Consider the following 24785-nt stretch of genomic DNA (forward strand, 5'->3'; position numbering starts at 1 on the left):
TCTCCTTCTTCTCCACCCAAGGTTTGAAGGCACTGCCCTTTCTGGTCCTCCCGCTGTGTGCATCAGGATGCATGTCCACCTCCTGCCCTGGGGGAAGGATTTCAGTGGGGCTGTTTAGTAGGATGGGAGGAAAGAAGTCTAGACGGCAGGAACATTCAAACTTCTCAACAGTTCCCACTTCATCAGAGTCATTTAACTTCTTCGTCTTGTCCAGCCTGGGAGCTCTGCTGCCTTCCATTTTTTTTTTTTTTCTTTTATTGAGAGGAGATATTTCAAAGAATGTTCAGTTTTGGATTTTATTAATATACTGAAATCTATTTTATTATATGCACAGAGATACACATATTCCTAAATGTTCAAATTCCTAAACGTTCAAATACACAGACAACCACGCACACACACACAGTCAACCCTTTAAAAAGAAGGTACGAAAATCTCCTTTCTCTTTTCCTCTCAAAATCCACTGTCACTTCACCTTGTTGAGATCCCCAAACGATTTTATCAGAGAACAAGATGGGTAGTTATCACATGTACAGGTGCCCTTCTCTCATCTGTCTTCCTACCTTAAAATTGGCCATCAGCTTCCCGTTGTTTTCAGGATAAAATCCACACTCCTTTACACAATCATGGGCTCTGAATTTCAGGTCACCCCACCTGTCTCTGCCTCCTCTCCTCCCATACATTCCCTTCTCCTCATTCATTACACTTCAGTCTCACTGGTCTTTCCGTCCTTCTTTCCCACCACGATTTTATCTGCCTCAGGCCCTTTGCACGTCCTGTTCTTTGGACCAGAAAAACTCTCAACTGAGCTATATCCACATGACCAGCCAGAAAAGCTGGCACTGTCCATGACCTCTGTGGAACACACTGACTGGTGCCCATTATGCCCTGAACACTCACTACTAGTTGAATATCCGGAGATACCTTCGTCTCAGAGAGGAGCTTACCAAGAGCCAGCCGTGCTTGTCCCCAAATTCATTTCTGACAGTTGAGCCTGTTAATGTCATCACTTAATGTAATGAAATGTCATGGAAACCGATGAAATATGAGTGCAAAGAGTGGACTGTTTTTAGGGAACCTAGGATGAATATTTTTGGAAGGAACTTCTAAAAGTCAGTGTTAAAAAGTGTTAAGAGTGGGACGAAATACTATTTTTAAAAATTGAGAAAATAGTAAAAATCTGAGATTCTACAGTCAGATTGTTTCACAAATATTTTAAGTTTCTGCTCCAATTTAAAGTAACTGAAACTGGAAATCATGAGCAACCAAAACAAAAAGAAAACAACCTCCCAAATCAAAAGGAACCCAAAAGCTGAAGTTCAGACATATTGGAAGAAATATCACATTGAATCCAAATAATTAAAATTATAAATAACCAGAACACATATTTCCTGCATATAAAATTAATTTTATAGGAAGACTGAGAAAAATGTTAAAATAAGTAAATGCTCAAAGAGAGTGAAGAAATAATTATTTTAAAGAATCAAGAAGGTATGCAACCAAAACAGAGAGAAATAAGATTAAGATAACAATAAAGTTAAGAACCAGCTAAATATCTTGGAAATCAAGTGTATGGTCATTGATGTCAAAATAAAAATCTCCATTGACAGGACACAATCTACACTAGATAAAACCGCAAGAAGAATTCATGACTTGGAAGAACGCTGAGGTTCACCCAGAGCAGAGCATAGAGAGATGGGGGGAAAGAGGAAAGGCAGTGAGAAGGATTCATTCTCTCATCTGTGGAGGAAAGGGGTTGTCCAGGTTTCAGTGTGGCTCCACCACGGACTAGCTGTGGGACCTTGGGTGAATTTCTTAACCTCTCTGTGCCTCAATGTCCTCTTGTGTTAAATGTAGACAATGCTAGTGCCCAGCTCTCAGGGTTGCTATGAGAATGAAACATTAACATGCACACATCACCCACAGTGGGGCCTGGCATACTGTGAGCACCCTAATGAGTATTGTCCGTTCAATGTTGTCATCATCATCATCATCATCACCATCTTCTTCTCCTCCGTGAACGTCCCTCTGGGCTCTGATATTCTACGACTCTGAGACCTGAGCTTCCTGGGCCTGGGGGGGTCTCCTTTCTTCCTCTCTCCCCATTACTTCATATAGGGCAGACACACGGTAAGTGCTCAATGAATATGTATGGAATGAATAAATTAAGCGTATTTTTAAGAATATGATAAATCCTTGAAAGAAAAATCTTTTACGGCACACTGATTTATCACAAAGCTAACACCAGTGCATCCTCGATGTAAGTAAAAAATAAAATATTGCCAACTTCCCAGAAATGGCCCCACCCTGTACCCTGCCCTTCCAGGATGCTCTCTCTCACCCTGAAGGTAACTACTATGCTGACTCATGGAATTCACATCCTTGTTTTTTTAAAATAGTTTATACTACCTGAATACGAATTCCTAGATGCTGGGAATTACTTGTTTTTTGAATTTTATAAAGGTGGAATCACACATATAGCATTATGTATATGCTTCTATATCTTTTTTCATTCAACATTGTGCTTTTGAGATTCTTCCTCACTGTTGCATGCAGCCGTAGTTCATTCATTCTCCTCACTGAATAGCTTTCCATTATATGAATATAGCACAGTTCTTTATCCACGTTGCCACTGATGGACACTGGGGTTGTTTCTGGCTTTTGGCTGTTATAAATAATGCTTTGTGAACATTCTTAGACACATCTCTTGATAGAGAGAGAGAGAGAGAGAGAGATAAATAGAGAGAGACAGACAGACAGACAGACAGACAGATATCCATTGGGAATAGGCCCAGAAGTAGAAGTGCTGGGTCATACAGTATACCAATGTTCTAGAATATCAAACTGTTTTCAAAACAATTATACCCCTTTACATTCCCACCCGCAAAGTATGAGAGATGCAAGTTGCTCCATATCCTTGTCAGCACTTGGCATTGTCACTGCTATTAAGCTATTCTGCTTGGTGGAGAGAGGTATCTCATTATGGTTCATTTGCATTTTTCTGATGATTGATTAGATTGGACACCTTTCTCATATACTTATTGGCATTTGATATCAGAGGAGACTTTCTTGAGATCTTCTGAGCAAGTGCACTGTTTGTCAAATGACTGTGTAAAAGCAGCATCACCTATTTACAAAGATTGTGAACTACATGATTTTAATGTCACACTTACACTACACACATATAGAAATTACGCTCTGTCTCGTCCTGCACTCCATGTCTTTCACAAGTATTCATCTTGTCTCCGCAAGAGACTGCAAGGACCTTCGAAACAGAGGCTGGGATTTCCGTTCTTTGTTTCCACCATAGCAACTGCAGAGCAAAAAATTCTTGCCAATGGATTTAAAACCACAATTTTGGGAAAACCTTGTCTTGAGTAATACTTGGAAGTGTTCTCTGGAAGTCCACAATTACCCTGCATCAAAATGAGAACAAACCCAAGCGGAAGGAGCCCAAAAAAATGAGGAAAAGCTAAAGAGGATAAAAAGCAGGACACAGGGTGGGTTCTCGGCTGTTCTCCAGAGGAGAGGAGGGTCTCCTTCAAGGGCTGCCCACTGGGCAGATCCCCTGGGTGGCAAATGGTGTGAAATGCCAGAGCACTCACCTCCTCGGGGTCACCAGATCCAAGGGGAAAAGGAAACACTTTTAAAAGGATGAAAACAGAAACACATTTTCTGCATTAGCCAATCTGGGTACCACCCCTCAACGTCACACCACTCAGTGGGAAACGTTTCCCACGGTTTTAGACCATCATTTTATTTCCTGCTCAAAGTGCAATAAATGTTCCATTTCTTCACCCATCGCCAGACGGATGCTGGAACACCCAGCGGATTAGTGTCATCCTGCAAATTAAAAGTTTCAGGGCACTGCAGATTCTAAGTTTCGGGACAAAATTAGAAACATTTCCACCTTTCCACATTCCTGGTCCAAGCTGTCTAAAGACAGCTCGCTCACCTGTGCATCCCCCGTCTATGGAGACACACCGAGCAAGTTTATTCTCGGCGTGTCTAGCAATAATAATCATTAGCCTTTTATGGCAGCAATACTCTAGTTCCTTATTTATTTTCTAGAGCAGAGGTCAGCAGACAACACATATTTTTGTGAAAAAAAATTTATTGGAAAACAGCCACCACCTTTAGTTTATGTATTTTTTATGCTGCTTTCCCACTACATGGGCAGAGTTGAGTAGCTGCAATGAAGAAGGTATGGCCCTCGAAGCCTAAAATGTTTATTATCTGGCCATTTTGAGAAAAAGTTTTGGCAATGCCTACTCTAGATGTCAACGCAAGCCTGGCAGCTCATACGTCATGTGTCTAAGCACATTCAATAACAGCAACATCAAGACTAATGATGATAACAGAGACAAATACTCTTTATTGGGACGATGCCCCAAGCGGCGACCTGAGGATTTTACATATGTTATATAATTTAATCACCAAAATTCTGAGGAGGAGATATTATAATTCCTATTATACAGATAAGGAAACTGAGGCCCATAGAGGTTAAGCATCTCTCACAAGGTCACACAGCTAATGAGTGCTGGGGCTGAGACTCCCCTCAGGCTCTCTGATTCCCATGCTTGGCCTGTGGTCCACACAGCACCTCCTGTGTCCGTGGAGGTCGTTTATCCTCCGTGGACAAAGCTGTTTTGCAGATACACAAGACTACGAACACAGAGACCCAAAAGTCACAGGAGGATGAAACTGCTGTCATGAGGGCACCATCAGAGCCCCATGCTTAGGATGAGACCCTTTTGAGGTCCAGGTGAGAATACTCATGGGGAGCAGTTTCTCCTGCTCCCAGCCCAGAACATGATGCAGAATTCACATTGGCCTCAGAGGCCTGCTCACTGCTCCCACAGAGGCCACCCCACGCTCCAGAGCAGGGATCCTGAGACCCAGGGGTGCCTCAGCGAGGTGACTTGACTCTTACCTGTGCCAATAATGTTCAAAGATTGGTCCAACATTCGAGAAACAAGGAAATTGAAGAAAACCGGAAAACAAGACACAAAATGGTAGTGGTAGGCCCCCACATCTCAATAATCACTCTAAATGTAAATGGATTGAACTCCCCAATCAAAAGACACAGAGTGGCAGGATGGATCAAAGAACAAGACCTAACAATATGCTGCCTCCAGGAAACACACCTCAGCCCCAAAGACAAACACAGACTCAGAGTGAAGGGATGGAGAACAATACTCCAAGCTAACAATGAACAAAAGAAAGCAGGTGTCGCTATACTAATATCAGACAAGGTAGATTTCAAAGCAAAACAGATAAAGAAAGACAAAGAGGGACAGTATATAATGATAAAAGGGACTCTCCACCAAGAAGACATAACACTTATAAATATATACGCACCCAAGACAGGAGCACCAAAATTTGTAAAGCAACTCTTAATAGAACTAAAAGAAGACATCAACAACAATACAATAATAGTAGGGGACCTCAACACACCATTAACACCAATGGACAGAACATCCAGACAGAAAATCAACAAGGAAATAATAGAATTAAATGAAAAATTAGACCAGATGGACTTAATAGATATATATAGAACACTTCATCCAAAAACAGCAGGTTACACATTCTTCTCAAGTGCACATGGAACATTCTCAAGGATTGACCATATTTTGGGAAACAAAGCAAACATCAATAAATACAAGAGAGTTGAAATAATATCAAGCATCTTTTCTGATCATAATGCTATGAAACTAGAAATCAACTACAAGAAAAAAGCAGAGAAAGGTGCAAAAATGTGGAGACTAAACAACACGCTTCTGAACAAACAATGGATCATTGAAGAAATTAAAGAAGAAATTAAATATTATCTGGAGACAAATGAAAATGAGAACACGACATAACAAATCATTTGGGATGCAGCAAAAGCAGTCCTAAGAGGGAAATTCATCATAATACAGGCTCACCTCACTAAACAAGAAAAAGCTCACATAAGCAACCTCAAACGACACCTAACAGAACTAGAAAAAGAAGAACAAACAAAGCCCAGAGTCAGTAGAAGGAGGGAAATAATAAAAATAAGAGCAGAAATAAACGATATTGAAACAAAAAAGACAATAGAAAGGATCAATGAAACAAAGAGTTGGTTCTTCGAAAGAATTAACAAAATTGACAAACCTTTAGCCAGACTCACCAAGAAAAGAAGAGAGAAATCGCAAATAAATAAAATTAGGAATGAGAGAGGAGAAATCACAACAGATACCAATGAAATACAAGAGATCATAAGAGAATACTATGAAAAACTATATGCCAACAAATTGAACAACCTGGAAGAAATGGACAAATTCCTAGACTCACTCCTACAATCTCCCCAAACTGAATCAGGAAGAAATGGAGAATCTGAATAGGCCAATCACAAGTAAGGAAATAGAAACGGTAATCAAAAACCTCCCCAAAAATAAGAGTCCAGGACCAGACGGCTTCTCTGGAGAATTCTACCAAACATTCAAAGAAGACTTAATACCTATTCTTCTCAAACTGTTCCAGAAAATTGAGAAAGATGGAGTACTCCCTAACACATTCTATGAAGCCAACATCACTCTGATCCCCAAACCTGACAAGGACAACACAAAGAAGGAGAACTACAGGCCGATTTCACTGATGAACACAGATGCAAAAATCCTCAACAAAATTTTGGCAAACCGAATACAGCAATACATCAAAAAGATTATACACCATGATCAAGTGGGATTTATACCAGGGACACAGGGATGGTTCAACATCCGCAAGTCAATCAACGTGATACACTACATCAACAAAATGAAAAACAAAAACCACATGATCATCTCAATAGATGCAGAGAAAGCATTCGACAAGATCCAACACCCATTTATGATAAAAACCCTCAATAAAATGGGTATAGAAGGAAAGTACCTCAACATAATAAAGGCCATATATGACAGACCCACAGCCAACATCATACTCAATGGACAAAAACTGAAAGCCATCCCTCTGAGGACAGGAACAAGACAAGGGTGCCCACTTTCACCACTCCTATTCAACATAGTACTGGAGGTGCTGGCCAGAGCAATTCGGCAGGAAAAAGAAATAAAAGGAATCCAAATAGGTAACGAAGAAGTAAAACTCTTGCTGTTTGCAGACGGCATGATCTTATATATAGAAAACCCCAAAGAATCCATAGAAAAACTATTAGAAATAATCAACAACTACAGCAAAGTAGCAGGGTATAAAATTAACGTGCATAAATCAGTAGCATTTCTATACACTAACAATGAACTAACAGAAAAAGAACTCAAGAACTCAATCCCATTCACAATCGCAACGAAAAGAATAAAATACCTTGGGATAAACTTAACCAAGGAAGTGAAGGATCTATACAATGAAAACTACAAGACTTTCTTGAAAGAAATTGACGATGACATAAAGAGATGGAAAGACATTCCATGCACATGGATTGGAAGAATAAACATAGTTAAAATGTCCATACTACCTAAAGCAATCTACAGATTCAATGCTATCCCAATCAGAATCCCAAGAACATTCTTCACAGAAATTGAACAAACAATCCTAAAATTCATATGGGACAACAAAAGACCACAAATTGCTAAAGCAATCCTGAGTAAGAAAAACAAAGCCGGCGGAATCACAATCCCCGATTTCAAAACATACTACAAAGCTACAGCGATCAAAACAGCATGGTACTGGTACAAAAACAGGTCCACAGATCAATGGAACAGAATTGAAAGCCCAGAGATAAAACCACACATCTATGGACAGCTAATCTTCGACAAAGGAGCAGAGGGCCTACAATGGAGAAAAGAAAGTCTCTTCAACAAATGGTGCTGGGAAAACTGGACAGCCACATGCAAAAGATTGAAAATTGACCATTCTTTTTCACCACACACCAAAATAAACTCAAAATGGATCAAAGACCTAAAGATTAGGCCTGAGACAATAAGTCTTTTGGAAGAGAATATAGGCAGTACACTCTTTGACATCAGTTTCAAAAGAATCTTTTCGGACACTGTAACTCCTCAGTTGAGGGAAACAATAGAAAGAATAAACAAATGGGACTTCATCAGACTAAAGAGCTTCTTCAAGGCAAGGGAAAACAGGATTGAAACAAAAAAACAGCTCACTAATTGGGAAAAAATATTTACAAGCCACTTATCCGACAAAGGGTTAATCTCCATCATACACAAAGAACTCACACGGCTTAACAACAAAAAAACAAACAACCCGATCAAAAAATGGGCAGAGGACATGAACAGACATTTCTCAAAAGAAGATATGAATATGGCCAATAGACACATGAAAAGATGTTCATCATCGCTAATCATCAGGGAAATGCAAATCAAAACTACACTAAGATATCACCTTACACCCGTTAGATTGGCAAAAACATCCAAAACCAAGAGCGACAAATGTTGGAGAGGTTGTGGAGAAAAAGGAACCCTCATACACTGTTGATGGGAATGCAAACTGGTACAGCCACTATGGAAAACAGCATGGAGATTTCTCAAAAAGTTAAAAATAGAAATACCCTATGACCCAGCCATCCCATTACTGGGTATCTATCCTAAGAACCTGAAATCAGAAATCTCAAGAGTCCGTTGCACCCCTATGTTCATCGCAGCATTATTTACAATAGCCAAGACGTGGAACCAACCTACATGCCCAGAAACTGATGATTGGATAAAGAAGATGTGGTATATATATATACAATGGAATACTACTCAGCCATAAAAAAGACAAAATTGGCCTATTCACAGCAACGTGGATGGACCTCGAGGGTATTATGTTAAGCGAAATAAGCCAGTCAGAGAAAGACGAACTCTATATGACTCCACTCATAGGTGGAAGTTAGTATATTGATAAGGAGATCTGATCGGTGGTTACCAGGGAAAAGGAGGGGTGGGGGGAGGGCACAAAGGGGGAAGTGGTGTACCCACAACATGACTAACAAAAATGTACAACTGAAATCTCACAAGGTTGTAATCTATCATAACATTAATAAAAAAAATAAAAGATTGGTCCAACATTGATTTACAGAAGCTGCTCCCTGCTGGAGGCAGGGCTAGGGAGGGAGACTGCTGGCAGGAAAGTCCCCTCTCTCCTGCCCGAAGCGATTCAGCTCCAGCTGCACATCTGCACAGCTGGCTCCACAGCTGGTAATGGACCCATCCAGCAGCTGCCAGGAGCCAGATGCCTTCAGGCATGCTGCCCCTTGGGGTCTGAACCTGGATCCCCTGGGGGGTTTCTGAGAAGCTCTTCCAGCCTCACTCACTGTTGTCCCTGTGCTCAGTACTAAACCCCCCACCTCATCTCCTTCCATTCCCAGTGATGTCTGCTGCCCTCGACTGTGGCTCCCAGGGTGTCCTTGAGTCACCCACCCTTCAGCCAACTCCACTCCTGAGAAATGGTCTAGTGACAGTCCAGGAGCGTCAACACATCCTACAAAGTCACTGAGGAGGGAGGAGGGCCAGCTGGGGTCAGAGCTGAGCCCAGGGCCTCCAGAATAAACCCAGGGCCCTTCACAGGCCTAACTTGTTCCCCCAGGCACCCAGGCACAGCCCTCTGACGTACTATGGCTCTTGACTTCCAAATCCAAAGGAAGCTGGTTTTGGTCCAGAGGAAACTTCCCTGACCTTGGAACCAGGGCCCTGGGTGCGGTTGCTAAAGCCAGTTTACACCATCTTCCAGAATGGAGTGAGCGCTCCTTCCCGCTCCCCGGCCCCCGCCAGCCCTCTTCTGGAGGCCCACATGCCTCCGCGATTTACCTTCACGGCCACGAGCATCTTGTCCTTGGTCGGGCTGAGGTTGTAGCACTCGGCGAGGAAGACCTTTCCGAAGGCTCCCTCGCCCAGTTCTCGCTTCAACACGATGTCCCTCCTCTTAATGTGCTGCACATCTGTAGCAGGGGACAGAGAGGAGAGCAGTCAAGTCAGTCCTGCGTGCTTGTCCCCGTGAGAGGCACGGGGGACAGCAGAGCACAGGGGTCTAGAGCGGGGAGCTCTGCTCCTGAGTCCACAGCAGGGAGAGGCAAACTCTAGCACCCCAACTTGGGCATGGAAACTGGTGTCACCTTGTGGGTTGAGAGGCCTGCCCAGAATCAAGTCTCAGCTCTGCCCTTGACTAGCCCCAACCTCTCTAAACCACCACTTCCTCAGCTGGAAAACAGAGCCGATCGTGGTGAACGCACAGGATTCTGGGGTAATTGGCTATCGTGGCTGGGGAGAGTATATAGCGGTCTCAGCAGTTACTGTGCACAGGCATGCCCTGGGGATCTTGTTCAAATGCAGCTTCTGACTCAGTGGGTCAGAGACTCTGCAATCCTAACCAGTCCCCAGGTGCTGTCTATGTGCACAGTCCGGTCTCCAGGGTATTCCAGAATCCTGGCTCCACCTCCTTGCTAGCCTTTGAGCCTGGGAAAGCTATTTCACCCCAGAGCCTCAATTTCCTCATCTGTAAAATGGGATTAACACCAATACCTTACTGGCTGAATTCTTGAGAAGATTAGATGAGATAATCCATAAGGGCTTGGCCCAGTGCCGGGGGCAAACTAAACACGCACAGGGACGCACTGGCTCTTGTTACAGCATGTGCGCTGGAATGGCCCTAGCACCATGTCTGGTTCGTGACAGAGACCACCAAGTGGTAGCTAGAATTATTTGGGGGAAGCCTCTACTTGACAAATGCCCCGCCTCTGAGAGAGAGAAGACCAATGAGATCACGAGAGCAAAGCGCAGAGGCCACGCCAGAGCCGGTGGCTGTGCAAAGAGAAGGGGCGCCACTGCCTTGGCGAATGCAGCAACCTAATTAGGTCTGTCTGCAAGAGAAAGCAAAGCCGTGACCTCGGCCCTCCCACCCATTCGGAAAGAATGCTGCGAAGAAATTGTACATGAAGCGGGCTGGTGATGAAAGGAGCGAGCCAAGACGACTCGCTGACCTACCCATTAATTGTTCATTAAATACCCGTATCCACATGAGGAACAGCACCGCAGCGCCAGGAGAGAGGGATGTCTCAAATGACCTTGCCAAAAAAATGAAAGCTGCAGACAGAGCACCATGGCAGATTGTCCCCACGAGGGAGGAGCCCTATGACAGGAGTGTGGCTGCAAAGCCTCAGACAGTGCTCTGGTGGCTTGGGGATTCCTTTCAGAATAGGCTGAACAAATCTCTTCTTATTTTTCCTATCAGAATCTTTTGTATCCCCACCGTGTCCCAGATGACCTGCTGCAAGGATCTGTAGGAGGAGGCACTTGCAGACTGTCCCTCTCTCCTCCCCAGGAACACAGATGCACACACTCACAGGTGCGGGGGCTGCTCCTCAGGCCACAGGGTGCCAGGCGGCTGCTTTGCCCTGCTCTTTACAACAAGGTGATTGAAAATTGGTTCCCTCCTTCGCGCCCTCTGTCACCATGGCCCAGCCTCTGAGGAATGGTATTGTTTAGCCTTGAAGGAGAAGGGTAAAGAGTCTCCCACAGAGAGAAAATGGGAGGTCACGACCTCTCGAAGGAGGCCTCTGCTCATTGCCGCATAATGATTCCCAAGGGCCTGCCAATGACTGCACGGGTGCCTGCAAGGTGAGCGTCCTGGCGCAGCCTCGGAGGGGAGACAGGGCTGGTGACACAGCTCTACAAGGCCAGGCCCACACCTCTCAACACACAGGGACTGGTAAGGAACGGGAAGTCAGGGGCACCTGCTTCAAGGCCTGGATCCTCCACACACTACGGGCTTGCACACACCATAAAACATCTTAGGTCTCAGTTTCCTTGTCTGCAGAATGGGTGTGGGGGTATAAAACAAGTTCTGCTTACCCACGACGTGAACTTTGTTGTAAAGGCTTGTAAGCCTTCAAGTCCTCTAAAATGTCAGTGTGTCCTGGTGTTTTCACCATTAGTGACATTATTTTGCAAGAAGAGGAAACAAGGGCCAAATCAGAAGTCCTTGACTAGTGGCCAAGATGGGACTAGAAACCAGAGCATAAGGTCACCACCAGAGTAGCCAAACCACTTGGGGACAAACCACCTTTGGACCCAGAGCCCACCCCAACCCCAGCCTCCCCCTTGCATTGCAATAGACATGGTCTTCAAACTCGAGCTTTATCAGAATCATCTGGAGGGCCCTTCTCCCATGGGGACCTGAGAATTTGCCTTTCTAGCAAGTTCTCAGGTGATGCTGATGCTGCTGGCCTGGCACCCCACTTTGAGAACCAGTGGAACAGGAGGCCATTGGTGGGCGAGGAACTAGCCAGCTGATGACAGCTGTCCACCTCTGCAGCTTGGCCTCCCCAAGTCCCAAGCCCACCAATATTGTAGTCATGCCTCGCCACCTGAAGATCAGAGGAGGCTGCAATCCTGGACTTACCTCCAGTGGCTCCTCCCTTCCCTAGCTGTGTGGCCGGGCTAGTCATGCCCCCTCTCTGAGCTTCAACTACTCGTCCACGCAATGGAGATCATGCCTCTCTTGCCTCCTCATGTTCTGGGCCCATCTCTGGGTCCCTAAGTGCAACCTGGGCCGGGTGACCTCACCAGCTTCCCCAGAGCTACTCGCTCAGCTACAGCGAGCATAAACTGAGAACTGAGGGCTCAATGAGGGGCCACACATTTCCAGCTGCTGGGCATCAGTCACGTCTTGGAATCCTCCATCTTCTCTCCCTCCCTGGGCAGCAAGAATCCCAGGCCCTGAAGGAGTCAGACAAGCCAAGTGGGAGCAGCGTCTGGGAGGCGGTTTCTCGCCCCTCCCTCCCAGGAGTTGAGAGCCTGATGGCAGCTGCGAAGCCCCAGCTGTGGGAGGGAGGGGGCAGCTTTGACAGCTGTGAGCCTTGACCGCGGCAGGGGGCAGGTAGTCATGTTCCTGGAAACTGGGTCTGCTCCCTACATGAAAAAGGCCAAGCAGAAGCCTCCCACAGACCAGTGTCTTCCCCAAATCTGCAAATGGATCTTTTTCAGAGATGTGGAAACACCCAGTGGCTCAGAATAAAAGAGCCTTGGCTCACTCTAGTTGTCTTCAAGGAGAAGCAGTTTGAGACCAATCCCTGAGCTCGGTCCACAGATGGGGTGGTGAGGTCTGAAAAGGAGCAGCAGAAGGGATGGAAAACAAAAACAGACTCCATCCCACCATAAGTCCTCCCCGAGGAGAGTGCTTCCTCCCAGCCATGGGGTGAGGAGCTCTGCGAGGAAACCGGGGAGACTTGGCAGAGGGGGGCTGGATCGGGGCCAAACCCACCAGGAAAATCACTTCCATGTGCACAACCCCAGGTACCAACGAGACTAATCTTCAAAACACGATCCGAGCGGCTTCCTTCCCTGAATCTTAGTGGGAAGAAGTAGGGCAAAGGGGATTAATTCGTGCCCAATCCTGCGATTTGCTCAACATTCGAATCTCATGATAACCCAGAGACGTAAGTATTGGGGTACCCCTTTCATAGAGGAGAAAATGGAGGCAGGGAGTGTCTTTCTAGAGTTCACAGAGCTAAAGTGCGGCCAAGGAAGGACTCTCTTCTGTTGATGATTCCCAATCCCGCATTCTTTCCATGACACGAGGCTGCCTGTCCTCTGTCCTCCCCTACTTTGTGGCCACCATGATGATCTGGTCCACAGCAGCTTCACCCTCCATCTTCCCCTTCTTCTGCTCCTGCCCAATTTCTCTTACTCTGCTTATCCCGGGACTCTATTACAGCATCTTCCCAAGGGAAAGTGTAGGAACCCACCACCCCTGAGGCCCTGGGTGGAGGGTGTGGGAGGGAAGGGCGCTGCTCAGGCCCTGGGGAATGGCTGGAGTGAGCCATTTCCATTTCTGACGTCCACATGTCTATTTGGACCCCTGTTTGGGCTTATTTTTAGCTCACACAGTGCTGCTCAGAGCTGCCTCTGTTGAAGCCATCTGACCCACACGCCAAAACGTGATGGATTTTCCTAGGAGGAGCGGGCATCAATCTCATTTTACTGCCTGGCTGGCTGACCCAGCGGAGTCTGGGTCACAAGGCTCAGCCGCCGGGACACTGACAGAGGAGGGGGAGAGAGGGAGATACACAACCCTGGCCGTGGGAAGACCTCCCAATCTCCCTCAGTGAAGGGGCTGCTGGGGAGAGCAAGGGGCTGGTATCCCGTGCGGAGGGATCTTTGCGAAATGGAAAGGGCTCCTGGCACCTCTGGCCTAGCTCTTCCCTCCCTCCTCTTTTCAAGAGAGCTGCCAATTGAGATCTGCCAGAGGAGGCCACCTGTAGGGCTCCCCACTCCCATAGGACGACAGGGTCATCAGACACAAACACAGAACGAGGACTGGTGTGTTCCAGTTACTGCTCCACAAATTTCCTTCTGTACCAAGGACCAAGGCAACTATTCCATGTCTGTGTGGGAAGTCTTCTGGGAAGTCTTCCAGGCCTGGAGCAAGCTTGACCTAGAGCAGAATCCCTAATTTAAAGAGGTCACCAGGCACCTCTGTACAGAAGACCTCAGAGCCCTGAGAGGTCAGGGGATAGGCTGTGGTCACCCCTCATCTTGCCCCTGTTCACCAGGCTGCCTCATCCTGGGAGGAACAGAGGGTTCCTGCAGCACCTTTGTCACCTGCACAGACCCGCTGGATAGACAGACATGGCCGGAGACACAGGGGACCACTGTCCGCTTCACCTCTATGTTCTGTGAAAATGGAGGTGTGACAGGCAGAAACTGCTCAACTCTGCTGACCAGGGATGAAGAAAAAGCATAAAACCCCCCAAAAATGGTGTTGCTGAGAGACTGAGGAGGTGGGAACAGAGGCAGGTCTGTGTCTGAGTCCTTACTCTGCCACTAACACGCTTCATCCCTCGGTCCCACGTTCCTTATCTGTAGAGTGGGAATGCTGGACATCTACTTGGCAGGGTTGTTTAGAAGACTGATTTAAAATTTTTAGATAATAGGAAATGTCTGAGATATAATGGACATTTAACAAAAGTGTGTTTCCTTCCTTTCCGCAAGATCTTCATCTTAAGTAAGAGCTCAATCTGCCTGCAAACAAACCGGTGGCTTAGAAAGAAACTTGGAGCAGGTGACTTTTTCCTGAAATAAAATGGAATGAGGTTGCCCAGCGAGGAGCCAGCACCGATTCAAGGGGTCGCCGGCAGCCTGTCCGAGCCTGCCCCGGCGACACCCAATCTCCTCCTCCTTCAGAGTCCAAAATAGTTTGTGGGAGGACGTTGGTCAGACAATAGAATAAAGAGCTCAAAGGCGGAGACAGACACCTACGAAAGATTGCCATTGATTAGCAGAGAAAAAACAGAGTTCCCAGGGTCGGTGGTTATAAATAATGGTGATCCTGACACTGCTGTATGTCAAGCAGCCAAGTCAGTCCCCAAAAGCCAGCGTGCTCCCTCAGCCAGAACCAGAATGCCTTCACAGAAATTCATCAGCCGCCCAGTGCTTCAGCTAATTATGGACCGAGGAGGCCATGCATGTGGGCAGCGCCTAGATGGTCCTTCCCTGAGGCTGTCATCCAAGGGACTCAGAAGCAGGCCCTCCCAGCACGCCTGAGGGCTGGCCAGTTGCTTTCTTAGCTGCCCCTGATGGCTTCTCATAACCATCCCATCATAATATCCAGTTCCTGGTTGGTTCCTAGGCTCCTTGCTGAGACCTCTCTGATCTCGCCCCCATCCATTCTGTCTCACTTCTTGCTTGTCTCTTTTAACTTACTATTATCTCCTTGTGCCCTTGTTAATAATATAAATAACCGCATCGATCAAGCACTCACTCTGAGCCAGGCACTGTGCTGGGCGCTCACCACCCATTGTCTCATTCAGCTTCACAACTCTGTTAAACACGCATCGCTATCCCAGTGCTACAGACAAGGAAGCTGAAGTTCAAGGTGATTAAGCAATTTGCCCAAGGTCACCCAGCTGTTAGGGGTGGGCCACCAGACTCTAAATTCTAATATGAGCGGTCTGTCCCACCTGCCATCATGACAGCCCCCTGGCCTCTGTAACTCCCACTCCAGAAAGAAAACACCGCTTTCTGAACCATCAATGGAAGTCAATCACATTTATAAGGACAGAGAGAGTCATTTCATTGTGGAACTCATTCTTGCCACCCTTGGTTGTCACCACCTAAGCTCAACAGGAGCAGCAGGGACGCTTTCTGGAGATGAGGATGGCACCAGAAGGCAGAAATCCAAGACCCCAGTGCCCCACAGAAGAGCAGAGGGTCTCGACAGCCTCAGGGGCTCTCACGTCACAAGGTGAGTCCTGAGGGCGACTGTGTGCATGAAGGAGGAGGGAATCTCTTGGCAGGAGGTGGAGGAAGAGGGAATGGGAGAGGAAGGCAGGATCTGTGAGAAGCGTGTGTTTTCTTTGCACTGGCCAGACCCTAGGGTCTCAGGCTGCCAAAAATGCTCAGAAGAAAACATTAATTCCATACCACACATTTAATTACACATGAAATGGAATGTCTTTAAATGGAAAAGAATAACATTCCCAGAGCTCCAACTGTGGTGTTTGAAGTGGCAGGAGTGGGGCGGAGGGCCTGCTCTGAATCTTTGAGGAGGAAGGGGACCACTGAGAGGGCAGGACCCCTGCCTTCGCTGGAGGTAGGAATTTCTGCCTGCCATCACAGACCTGCCCTCACCCCTTCCCATGGCCCCGCTGGCTGCGTCTCGCTTCCTTGTGCATGGCAGCGCAAGTGGCACTAACTTCCCCTTCGGTATTGCATAAGAGCATGACCAGGTAAACATGCCCCCGGCCAGTTACAGACCCTTTGCAGTGGCCTGCAGCCAACCCAGCCAGCTCTACACCTGGACAGATGAGCAGAGCAGGGCTACACTCTCCCAATAACTGCTCTTGCAAAGCAATCCCCAGATGATTTACAGGTTAGGAAAACAAGAGGACTCCAGGGTTCATGTCAAGGATCAAGAGAAGACATTTCAAAGGCTGGAGAGCCCACAAAAGAACTCTGCAGAATTTTTCTTGGAGGCCTAGAATTTAAAATTTGTCCCCAGTTACCTACCAGATGAGGGTAACCAGGACATGGAAAAGCATTCCAAGTTGAATGAACACCAGCACCTTCTGCTGTTGTCATTCTGCTGGAGTAAGGCTGACTCAGGACTGTTTGTCTGAGCCCCCGATGATGTTTCTGCTGGCCAGCCCGTGTCCCATCCCAAGGCTCTTCTCACTGAATTGGGACTTCCCCATCCTATTATTTTCAGAATTTGATGCCTTTGCAAAGAGGCTCTGAAGGGTGCTGGCAGCTGCTCACGTCAAAAGAGCAACATCATGTGTTACTGAGTTTGCAGACTGGGCCCAATACAGAGCAGGTACTCACTAAATATTTGATGAATGAATGAACGAGCTAAAACCCCCTCCAACGTCCTCCTAGGGACTGTAGCAGGGAGAACACTACAAAGAGGGAGGAAGGAGAAAAGCTGAGGGAGTAGTAAAAAGAAAGGAAAGATGAGTGAGAACGGGACAGGATCCAGGAAGTTCCAAAGAGCAGCCTTATTTATGTGCTGTCTCCAAGGCTGGCCCCGGGAACCAGGATCACATCGAACCAGGACACTTCCGAGACCCACATCCTAAGACTCAGTCTCCGGTGCTCAGACTTCTAAACAAAGTACCCCTGTGGTCTGCGTCTGCGGAAGCTCAGCGAACACCGGGTCTCCTCTCCAGGGCACGTGCGCACCCTGAGGCTAGAGGTAATGGACACTGAGACGCTGTGTTCCCACCAAGATAAATAAATAAATAAGACACCCTGCTGTTTCTGGAAGCAGCGAAGAGAGAGGATCAGCGGAGGACTGTCTGTTCTGGGGCTATTTCCAGCTCACGTTTCCTGACACAAGAGGTTCAGAGAGCGAGGCTAAAGTTCAGATGTGTCGCTGCCCCCAGGTGCTACTTCTCAGACCTGGACCAGCATGGGCTCAGGCATTTACTGACACCACAGGGCCCCTGATGTTGGCTTCCCTAGCCAAGCCTACCCTCTCATACCCACTTCCTTCGTCTCCATGTCCTGTTGGCCCTTCCCATGGTGAGAGGACCCCTCTGGCTCTCGTTAAGCCTTGACTGTCGGAGCCAAGAGTAAAGAGCAAAAGAACCCCCAAGGAAAGCATCTGGAATTGAGAAGTTAGGTGCTGAAAGATGAAGCTCAGACTCGGACTGGGAGTCTGTCCCTCCAGCAACTTGCCCACTTCCCCACCTCCTCCCCCTCTTCCGGCCTGGGTGTTTCCTTTCCAACTTGACAGTGGCAAACTCCCACTCAAAATGCCCATACAAGGAGCGCATTCTGCATCTCAGTCTCCCCAGAGGCCCTTCTCCTCCAGCACTGTCGAGGGATGCTGCCTCAGCCTCTCATCCCTGGCATCTAACTCTGTCCGCCAAGTCTATTCGGTGACATTATGGTTTCTCACCAGCAAACACAGAGCTTAAGGCGTTCAAGGTTGTTCCTTCCAGCTCTGGAGCTCCGGCCAAGACATAGACTGCAGGGTACCATAGAGTCATGAGGCTGCAGCTTCACACAGGAAGTCTTGAGGTCAGGAAGCAGAAATGCCTCTGAGAACCACAGGGTGAAGCAAAGGACCACAATCACCCACTCACAGAACACACCACTGGCCTCCATGCCTACCAGCTACCTTCGATCCAGTAGCAAACAGAACCCCTTCAGACAAGACGGGGAGGAATGGGCATTATAAGACTTGTATGGTCAGAGGCAACAATATATTCAAATGAACAAAAACAAATACACAAAGAGGAAGGCAAGAAGGAGGGCTTCTTGGAAATAAACATCAGTATTAGACCAAGAGGAATGAGGCAGAGCATGGTTGTGAGGTGAGGCAGAACTGGGTACGAATTCACATTCAGCAGCACATCTTAGGAGGCAGCATTTGGCAATCTACTAAACGAGTCTCAAGCCTTGATGTTTTCATGAGTGAAATTAGGAAAATGTCCATCTCAATGGATTGTCATGAGGAGTCAATGAAGTTACGCATGTATAGTGATGCGCTTGAAGTGGCTTGAGTAAACTAATGGCTGTAAAGTTCATAAACGAACAAGCCAGTTCCTTCCTCCCACCCGCCCTCTACTCAAACCTTCAATGATCCTCCCTGATGGCTTAATCTCTCTGAGCCTCAATTTTCTCACCAGTAAAGTGGAGATTTTTTAAAAAGTGCCTATCGCATGGAGTCGTGGTATCTTTAAGTGAGATAAGTGGTGTTAGGTGCTCAGAACAGTGCAGGGGCACATAGCAGGTGTCCAATATGCATTATCCTATAGTCTCTATGTCTTTAGGGTAATCTTTAGTCTCAGTTTCTGGTCTTTAGTGTCAGTTCTGATATTTGGGAACTCTGATAACCTGCCCTAATCCCCAGGCTTCTTCCTCATGAATTCCTTACCTAAATACATTAAATAGGTCCAACAGATGGATAGCCTGGTCATTCATTGACCTCAGAGCCCAGCTCATGAGTTCACATCCACGCGTCCTCACTCACACCATTCCCCTACCTGGGGTACCCTTCTCCCACTTCCACTAGGAGAAATCAACCCAGGTCTCAAGACTGGCTTTAATCCTATGTTCTCCATAAGATCTTCTCCCCATCCTCTTTAAAAAGACCTTTCTCTCCCCTCAGGATATCCATCCCTAATGGAAAACAGGTGTCCTGGACCACCTCTGCTTACTTTGCCGCTCCCCGACATAAAGTCAGCTCACCCCAGAGTAGCTCAGAGAAAACAAGCTCATGACAGCCTCACTACCTCACTAAAGCACATGGCATTAGCAAAGGCTAGTATCAGACTTTTATATATACGTTCGGTACACTAAGGCCCAGGATTCTGGTTAATGTGGGCACAGGCCACATTCACTAGTTGCAAAAAGATGCTGCTGTCTCCTGGCCTGAAGAAGTTTTTTCTCTCTCATTCTTTCCCCGGCGAGGAACTTAATGAAGACTTTAGCTTAGGCACAAAGTACCCTAAGAAGGGAACAGGGAACCTACTGAGGCCATGGGACCCCATCTTAGGGGCCTTTCTTTAGGAAGGTTCCATTTCAGCCCTGCCCAAAGCAGGAAGCCCCAGAGAGAAGGGGAGCTGTGGTTCTGAAGGAAAAGGAAGGCAGGACACCCTGTCCACGAGAATTTACAAACCGATATCCCCACGTGGGGCCCTTAACCCTGAGGGTCTTTCTTCAAGAAAGACTCTTCTTTCCCCTTCTTTGCTCAGGGCTTAAACTGGGACGTAACTCGGATCTTCTAGGACATGCTGATGCCCTCCGAGAAACGGCTTTTGCCCCCGGGGGCGGAAGGAGACACCTCTGTGGCTGCTCTGGTCACCCACCCAGAGCGTAGCTTCCTGTCTTCCCGGAGCTGTGCCGAGGGGTGGTGATAAAGCTCACCTGCTAGTCCGCACATCCTCTCCCCGCCCGGGAGGCCCCAGCTCCCTTACTCCTCCCGACTCAGCTCAGCTGCACATGCTTCCTTTGCAGTTCCGTTGGCACAAAGTGCTCTCTGCTGTGGGTTCAACGCGTGCCCCCCCCCCCCCCCCCCCGCCCCCATTCATCCCGGCCAAGTCTCCCTTTGCCTGATCTCAGTGTTTGTACATCCACTTGACCGGACTCTGTGGGAGACCCCTGAAGCCGGCCTCCACAGACTGCGGAGGCTGTCGAGGGGCCCAGGGAGTCCACCGCTGGGTCCCTTCCAAGAGGGATGTTCCCATTTCCAGCTCCCACTCCCCCAGCTAAGGCGTCCGCCAGGCCTCCTCGCCCCCCTCCCCCCGCGAGCCTCTCTAAGCCTCTGGCTCTGGTCCTCACTCTCTTCAGCTCTGTATCTGATGGGGTTCAAGGTCAGAGGCTGGAGCCGGTGGGTCCTCGGCCATCAGGCCCTTGCCGTGGGCAGCCCGAGCTCGGTGCGGCCAGCTGATTCGTTCCGCAGGGCCTCCGCCATCCCAGATCGGAGCCTCCCCTGTCGAAGCCCGCTTGCTCTGCCAGGTGTTTCCCCACCACATCCTCTGAGCTGACTTCCAAGAGTTCCCCCACACCAGATGTTAAACGCACTGGTCGGTGGTTTCCTGGCCTGTCTCCTGAACATCCCCCTACCTTATAATTCTGCAAAAACCTGAGAAAAAGCCACAACTGGTGGAGTTCTGGGCGCCCCTATCTGACCCCTGGAACCCCTCTGTGGGCCTGGCAGCTCAGATGAGGTCGATTCAAGTTCACCAAGTCTCTAGTTTGCTATCTCTGGCACTGGCTGAAGTCATCAGCAAACTCTTGTGTGGTGCCTTGGATCAGAAGACCATTGTTTCTAGTTCTGGTGCCCAAAGAAACGGAGCCACATAGAAGTTTGGGCTTTGAACGATGTCAATGTTATTTCTGTCTTACCAATCCTTTGGAAGATCCCAAAAGTTGGGGGGTCAAGTGGCTGTCAGGACTGTCAGTGGAAAATCAGGTGAGGAGAGAAGACCTCATTGAATATCATAGACCTGTGTTGGTGACAACTGGCCACCTCTCATTGTTAGCCTGGACATCCTTGGGTGGCGCCCAACACATCAAGATGGGGCCTCTGGGGCATCAGCCTCAGGAATCCACAGAAGACGTACTCAGGAGCCCCCCAAGAAGCCATGCTCCCATCCCCTGCAGGTGGACCCCAATTCCCCCTCCCGCCGGCCTTGGGGACTCCTCCCCTCTGGTTTTTCAAAAGAGATTGTTGCTTGATGTGGCGACGTCTACACACTGTCTGTCTGCTGTGGCCGTCTTCACAAGAGGCCTCTGCGGCCTCCCTCTCCTGATCCTTACCACCCCTTTCTCCACTCCTTCTCTGAGAACCAGCTCTTCCTAACCCCCTCACCCACCTGCTCCTTCTCCATGTGGGTTATTGGCCTTCATCGCTGGCCTGCTCATTACTGCTTTCTGCAGCTGCTCTGGTCCTGTCTGACCTTTTCATTGTGAGTGTGTATGTGTGTGTGTGTGCGCGCGTGCTTTCTTTGTCTCTGAAATAGATCTTCATTACAGGCTCCCCAGGTAGGTGTGAAGGGCTCCTTGAGCCTCCAGGGTGCACGGCTCAAGCAGGGCCCACAGGCCTCAGATGCTGTGTCTCTCCTGCCAGCTGTCAGAGAGGCCAGCCTTGGAGCACAGTTCTCTTTGCACAGCCCCTCCTGGCCCTGGGAATTGCAGCCAAAAGAACTATGAGAGATAAGCCATTTCCCACACCAGCTCTGTTACCCTATAACCTGGCCCTTTGCCTCTGTGTCTCGTCTCTGGGAACTTACCCATTTTCCCATTTTCAGCACAAAAAGTACAGAAGCTGAACGACCAGGCAGCTATGGCCTCCTCCTGCAAATGTGTCTTGTGTCAGTTACATGTGGATGTCATCCTGTTTAACTTTTCCATATCTGTGAGATTTTGGGTCACACATATGTGAATCTCCAGTTACTCCAGGTCATGACTCAGGCAGAATGATTTAGGATATCCAGGTTATAAAATCAGGAAGGAATTAAATATTTGGATTGAAGACCAGTCATGGGGGAAAAAAATGTTATCTGCAACAGAGCAAAACCACTTGATAAATGTCTCATTGAAATGAAGAGACCTCCCCCCAAAAGAAGTTTCTATCAGAGCAGGGGTTGGTAAGTGGAGTGTGTTGTGCATGTCCATGATTACTGATTTCACATGTGTGAAAAGCTATGTCATGCTCTAAGCCTGGTGTGCTGTCTGTTCTGTTTTCATTTAGTGGATGTTAGAAATAAACGGATTAATAAATAAAACCACCTAAAAGTGCATTTATAAGTTCCCTGACAGGCACGGTGATCTCAAAGGGTCTGATTTTTTTTATAAGTCCTTTCATTTCTCATGTGCAATCTTTGGCCATAGATTTCCCAGGAGTGTGTTGGGGAAAAGAAACCACGAGCCAGTGCTGTTTTCTGGTCCTGTGGGAGTGGGAAGGGCAGGGAGTGGAGAAGCACTTCTGATGGCATGGTGGTTAAAGGCTCGGTGCTGGCATTAGACACACCCAGCTCTGCTATTGACTGGCTGTGTGATACTGGGCATCTTACTTGACCTCTCTGAGATGATGTCTCTTCTGATAAGTGTGACTCACCTCAGATGTTTGTAAGTAAAAGAGATAATATTTGTCTGTAAACCTCTTAGCACAGTGGCAGGCGTCTAGTGAGCACTAGTTGTAAGATTCATGTCTGCTCTCTTATCCAGGATCGCTCAGTCTGGGCTGCCTCACAAACGCTCACTTGCCTTGGCATCTATGGATGCAGAGACAAGCACAGACTCGAAAGTCCTTTCTCCTCTAAGAACGCACCCACTGCCCCTGCCCACCAAAAGCAGGAATTGTCTGCAGAAGCCTCTGCCTGCCACTTACAGCTACAGAGAACTCTGACTGCTCCAGGCCATTGGCCTTCAAGCAGGGCCCTCTGCTTGGCTTACGGAGGCTGTTTGTCATCTGCTGTCTCCTACGAGGGTCAGGAGATCTGGGGACACAGTAGGGAACAGGGAAGCCAGAGGGCAGCGGGCAGCACATGATAAGCTCCCAGTAGGTGGAGATGACTTGGAGGAGCAGTTACATTGGCATATGGAGCCTTTGGAGTGGCTGAATGGTACATTAGCGGGTGAGTGGCTCTCTGTCCGGGTCCTGGCTAAGAGAGAGCTGGAAAATGTCCACCCACAACAGAGCTTGTAAGTAACCTTTGCTCCAAACCTAGCTGGCAGGGACAGCCACCCCAGGCCCCTGCATGGTGGTGGTCCTGGACAGAAAAGAGGCCAGTTCAACAAAAATGGTCATTTCGATAGTGATGGAAACTAGGGCACCCAGCCAGATTCTCCCCATTACTTGCTGAGGGGCCACATACTCCTTCAATCTGTGATATATTCAACCAACAGGCATTAAAGTTACAGTGAGTGTCAGGAACTGGGCTATGGGCTGGGGACAAGAGACGCTGCTGGGCCTCCAGGGGCCCACTGGTCTAGAGCAGAAGACAGACGAGTCACTGGGCAATGCCAATACAGTGCGATGAGCACCCTGTGGGCTAAGGAGAGGACCCAGCGGCACCCGGAAGGGGCATCTAACTGAGTCTTGAGGGTCCCGGAAGACTGCTGATGGGGGGGAAACTATCTACTCTCTCTGAGCCCCGATTCCTTCGTGTATAAATATGAAAATATAGATAAAAATGACTTTCCCACAAGTCAGATGGAGAATATTCTAATTCCGTCATTCATCAACAATAGCAATATAAATGACTGATAAGGTGTTTCAGCTTACTCCAGACTTAAAGACTATGCCACTCTGTTTTTCGTCAGGGGTGGGGAGGTTGTTTAGAGGAGAGCCACCCAGGAAAGCCGGCCTTGCTCTGATCACCCCACCTCATTCTCTGGCTGTGCCTAGAAATCTCCCACTGCCAGGGCAGAGAAGTGGGTTTCATTGCTTCCTTGTCCAACCTGCTCGGCTCTGGCCAACCCTGCTCAACGTGACTTATGGGACCAGACCGCCTGGGATCAAACTCAGCCTATACCAATCATTTTGCTCTGTGATCTTGGGAAAATTACCTAATTTCTCTGGTCCTTGGTTTCTTTCTCTGTAAAATAGGATGTAACAATAATAGTACCCACCTCAGAGAGGTGTTTTTGTATAGATGTGTTCGTGTGTATAAAATACTTAGAAAAGTAAATTAGGCAAGCATCATTAAATGTCAGCTTTCATCATCATCACCATCAAGATCTTCATGGTCATGATGACCACACTCTCACAGAGGGTCCATTTGTGCAGTCGGCACCCTCCTTGTGGAAGGTTGTGTGGCGTCATTAAGAGGTTGGCCTTGGGACTGGCCCCGTGGCCGAGTGGTTAAGTTCGCGCACTCC

General features: G+C 47.8%; 1 protein-coding gene across 6 annotated transcripts in view; it reads right to left on the reverse strand.

The window, feature by feature from the left end:
- The window catches only part of NTRK3 (neurotrophic receptor tyrosine kinase 3), a 382792-nt gene that overhangs the window by 73090 nt on the left and 284917 nt on the right, over window positions 1–24785 (reverse strand). For all 6 annotated transcript variants that reach the window (XM_046654146.1, XM_046654145.1, XM_046654143.1 and 3 more), the window contains one exon: window positions 9762–9892. In XM_046654146.1, coding sequence (XP_046510102.1) covers window positions 9762–9892 — 131 coding nt within the window. The remainder of the gene's footprint in view (window positions 1–9761; window positions 9893–24785) is intronic.

This window comes from Equus quagga, chromosome 2, assembly GCF_021613505.1.
Source record: "Equus quagga isolate Etosha38 chromosome 2, UCLA_HA_Equagga_1.0, whole genome shotgun sequence".
Classification (NCBI taxonomy): domain Eukaryota; kingdom Metazoa; phylum Chordata; class Mammalia; order Perissodactyla; family Equidae; genus Equus; species Equus quagga.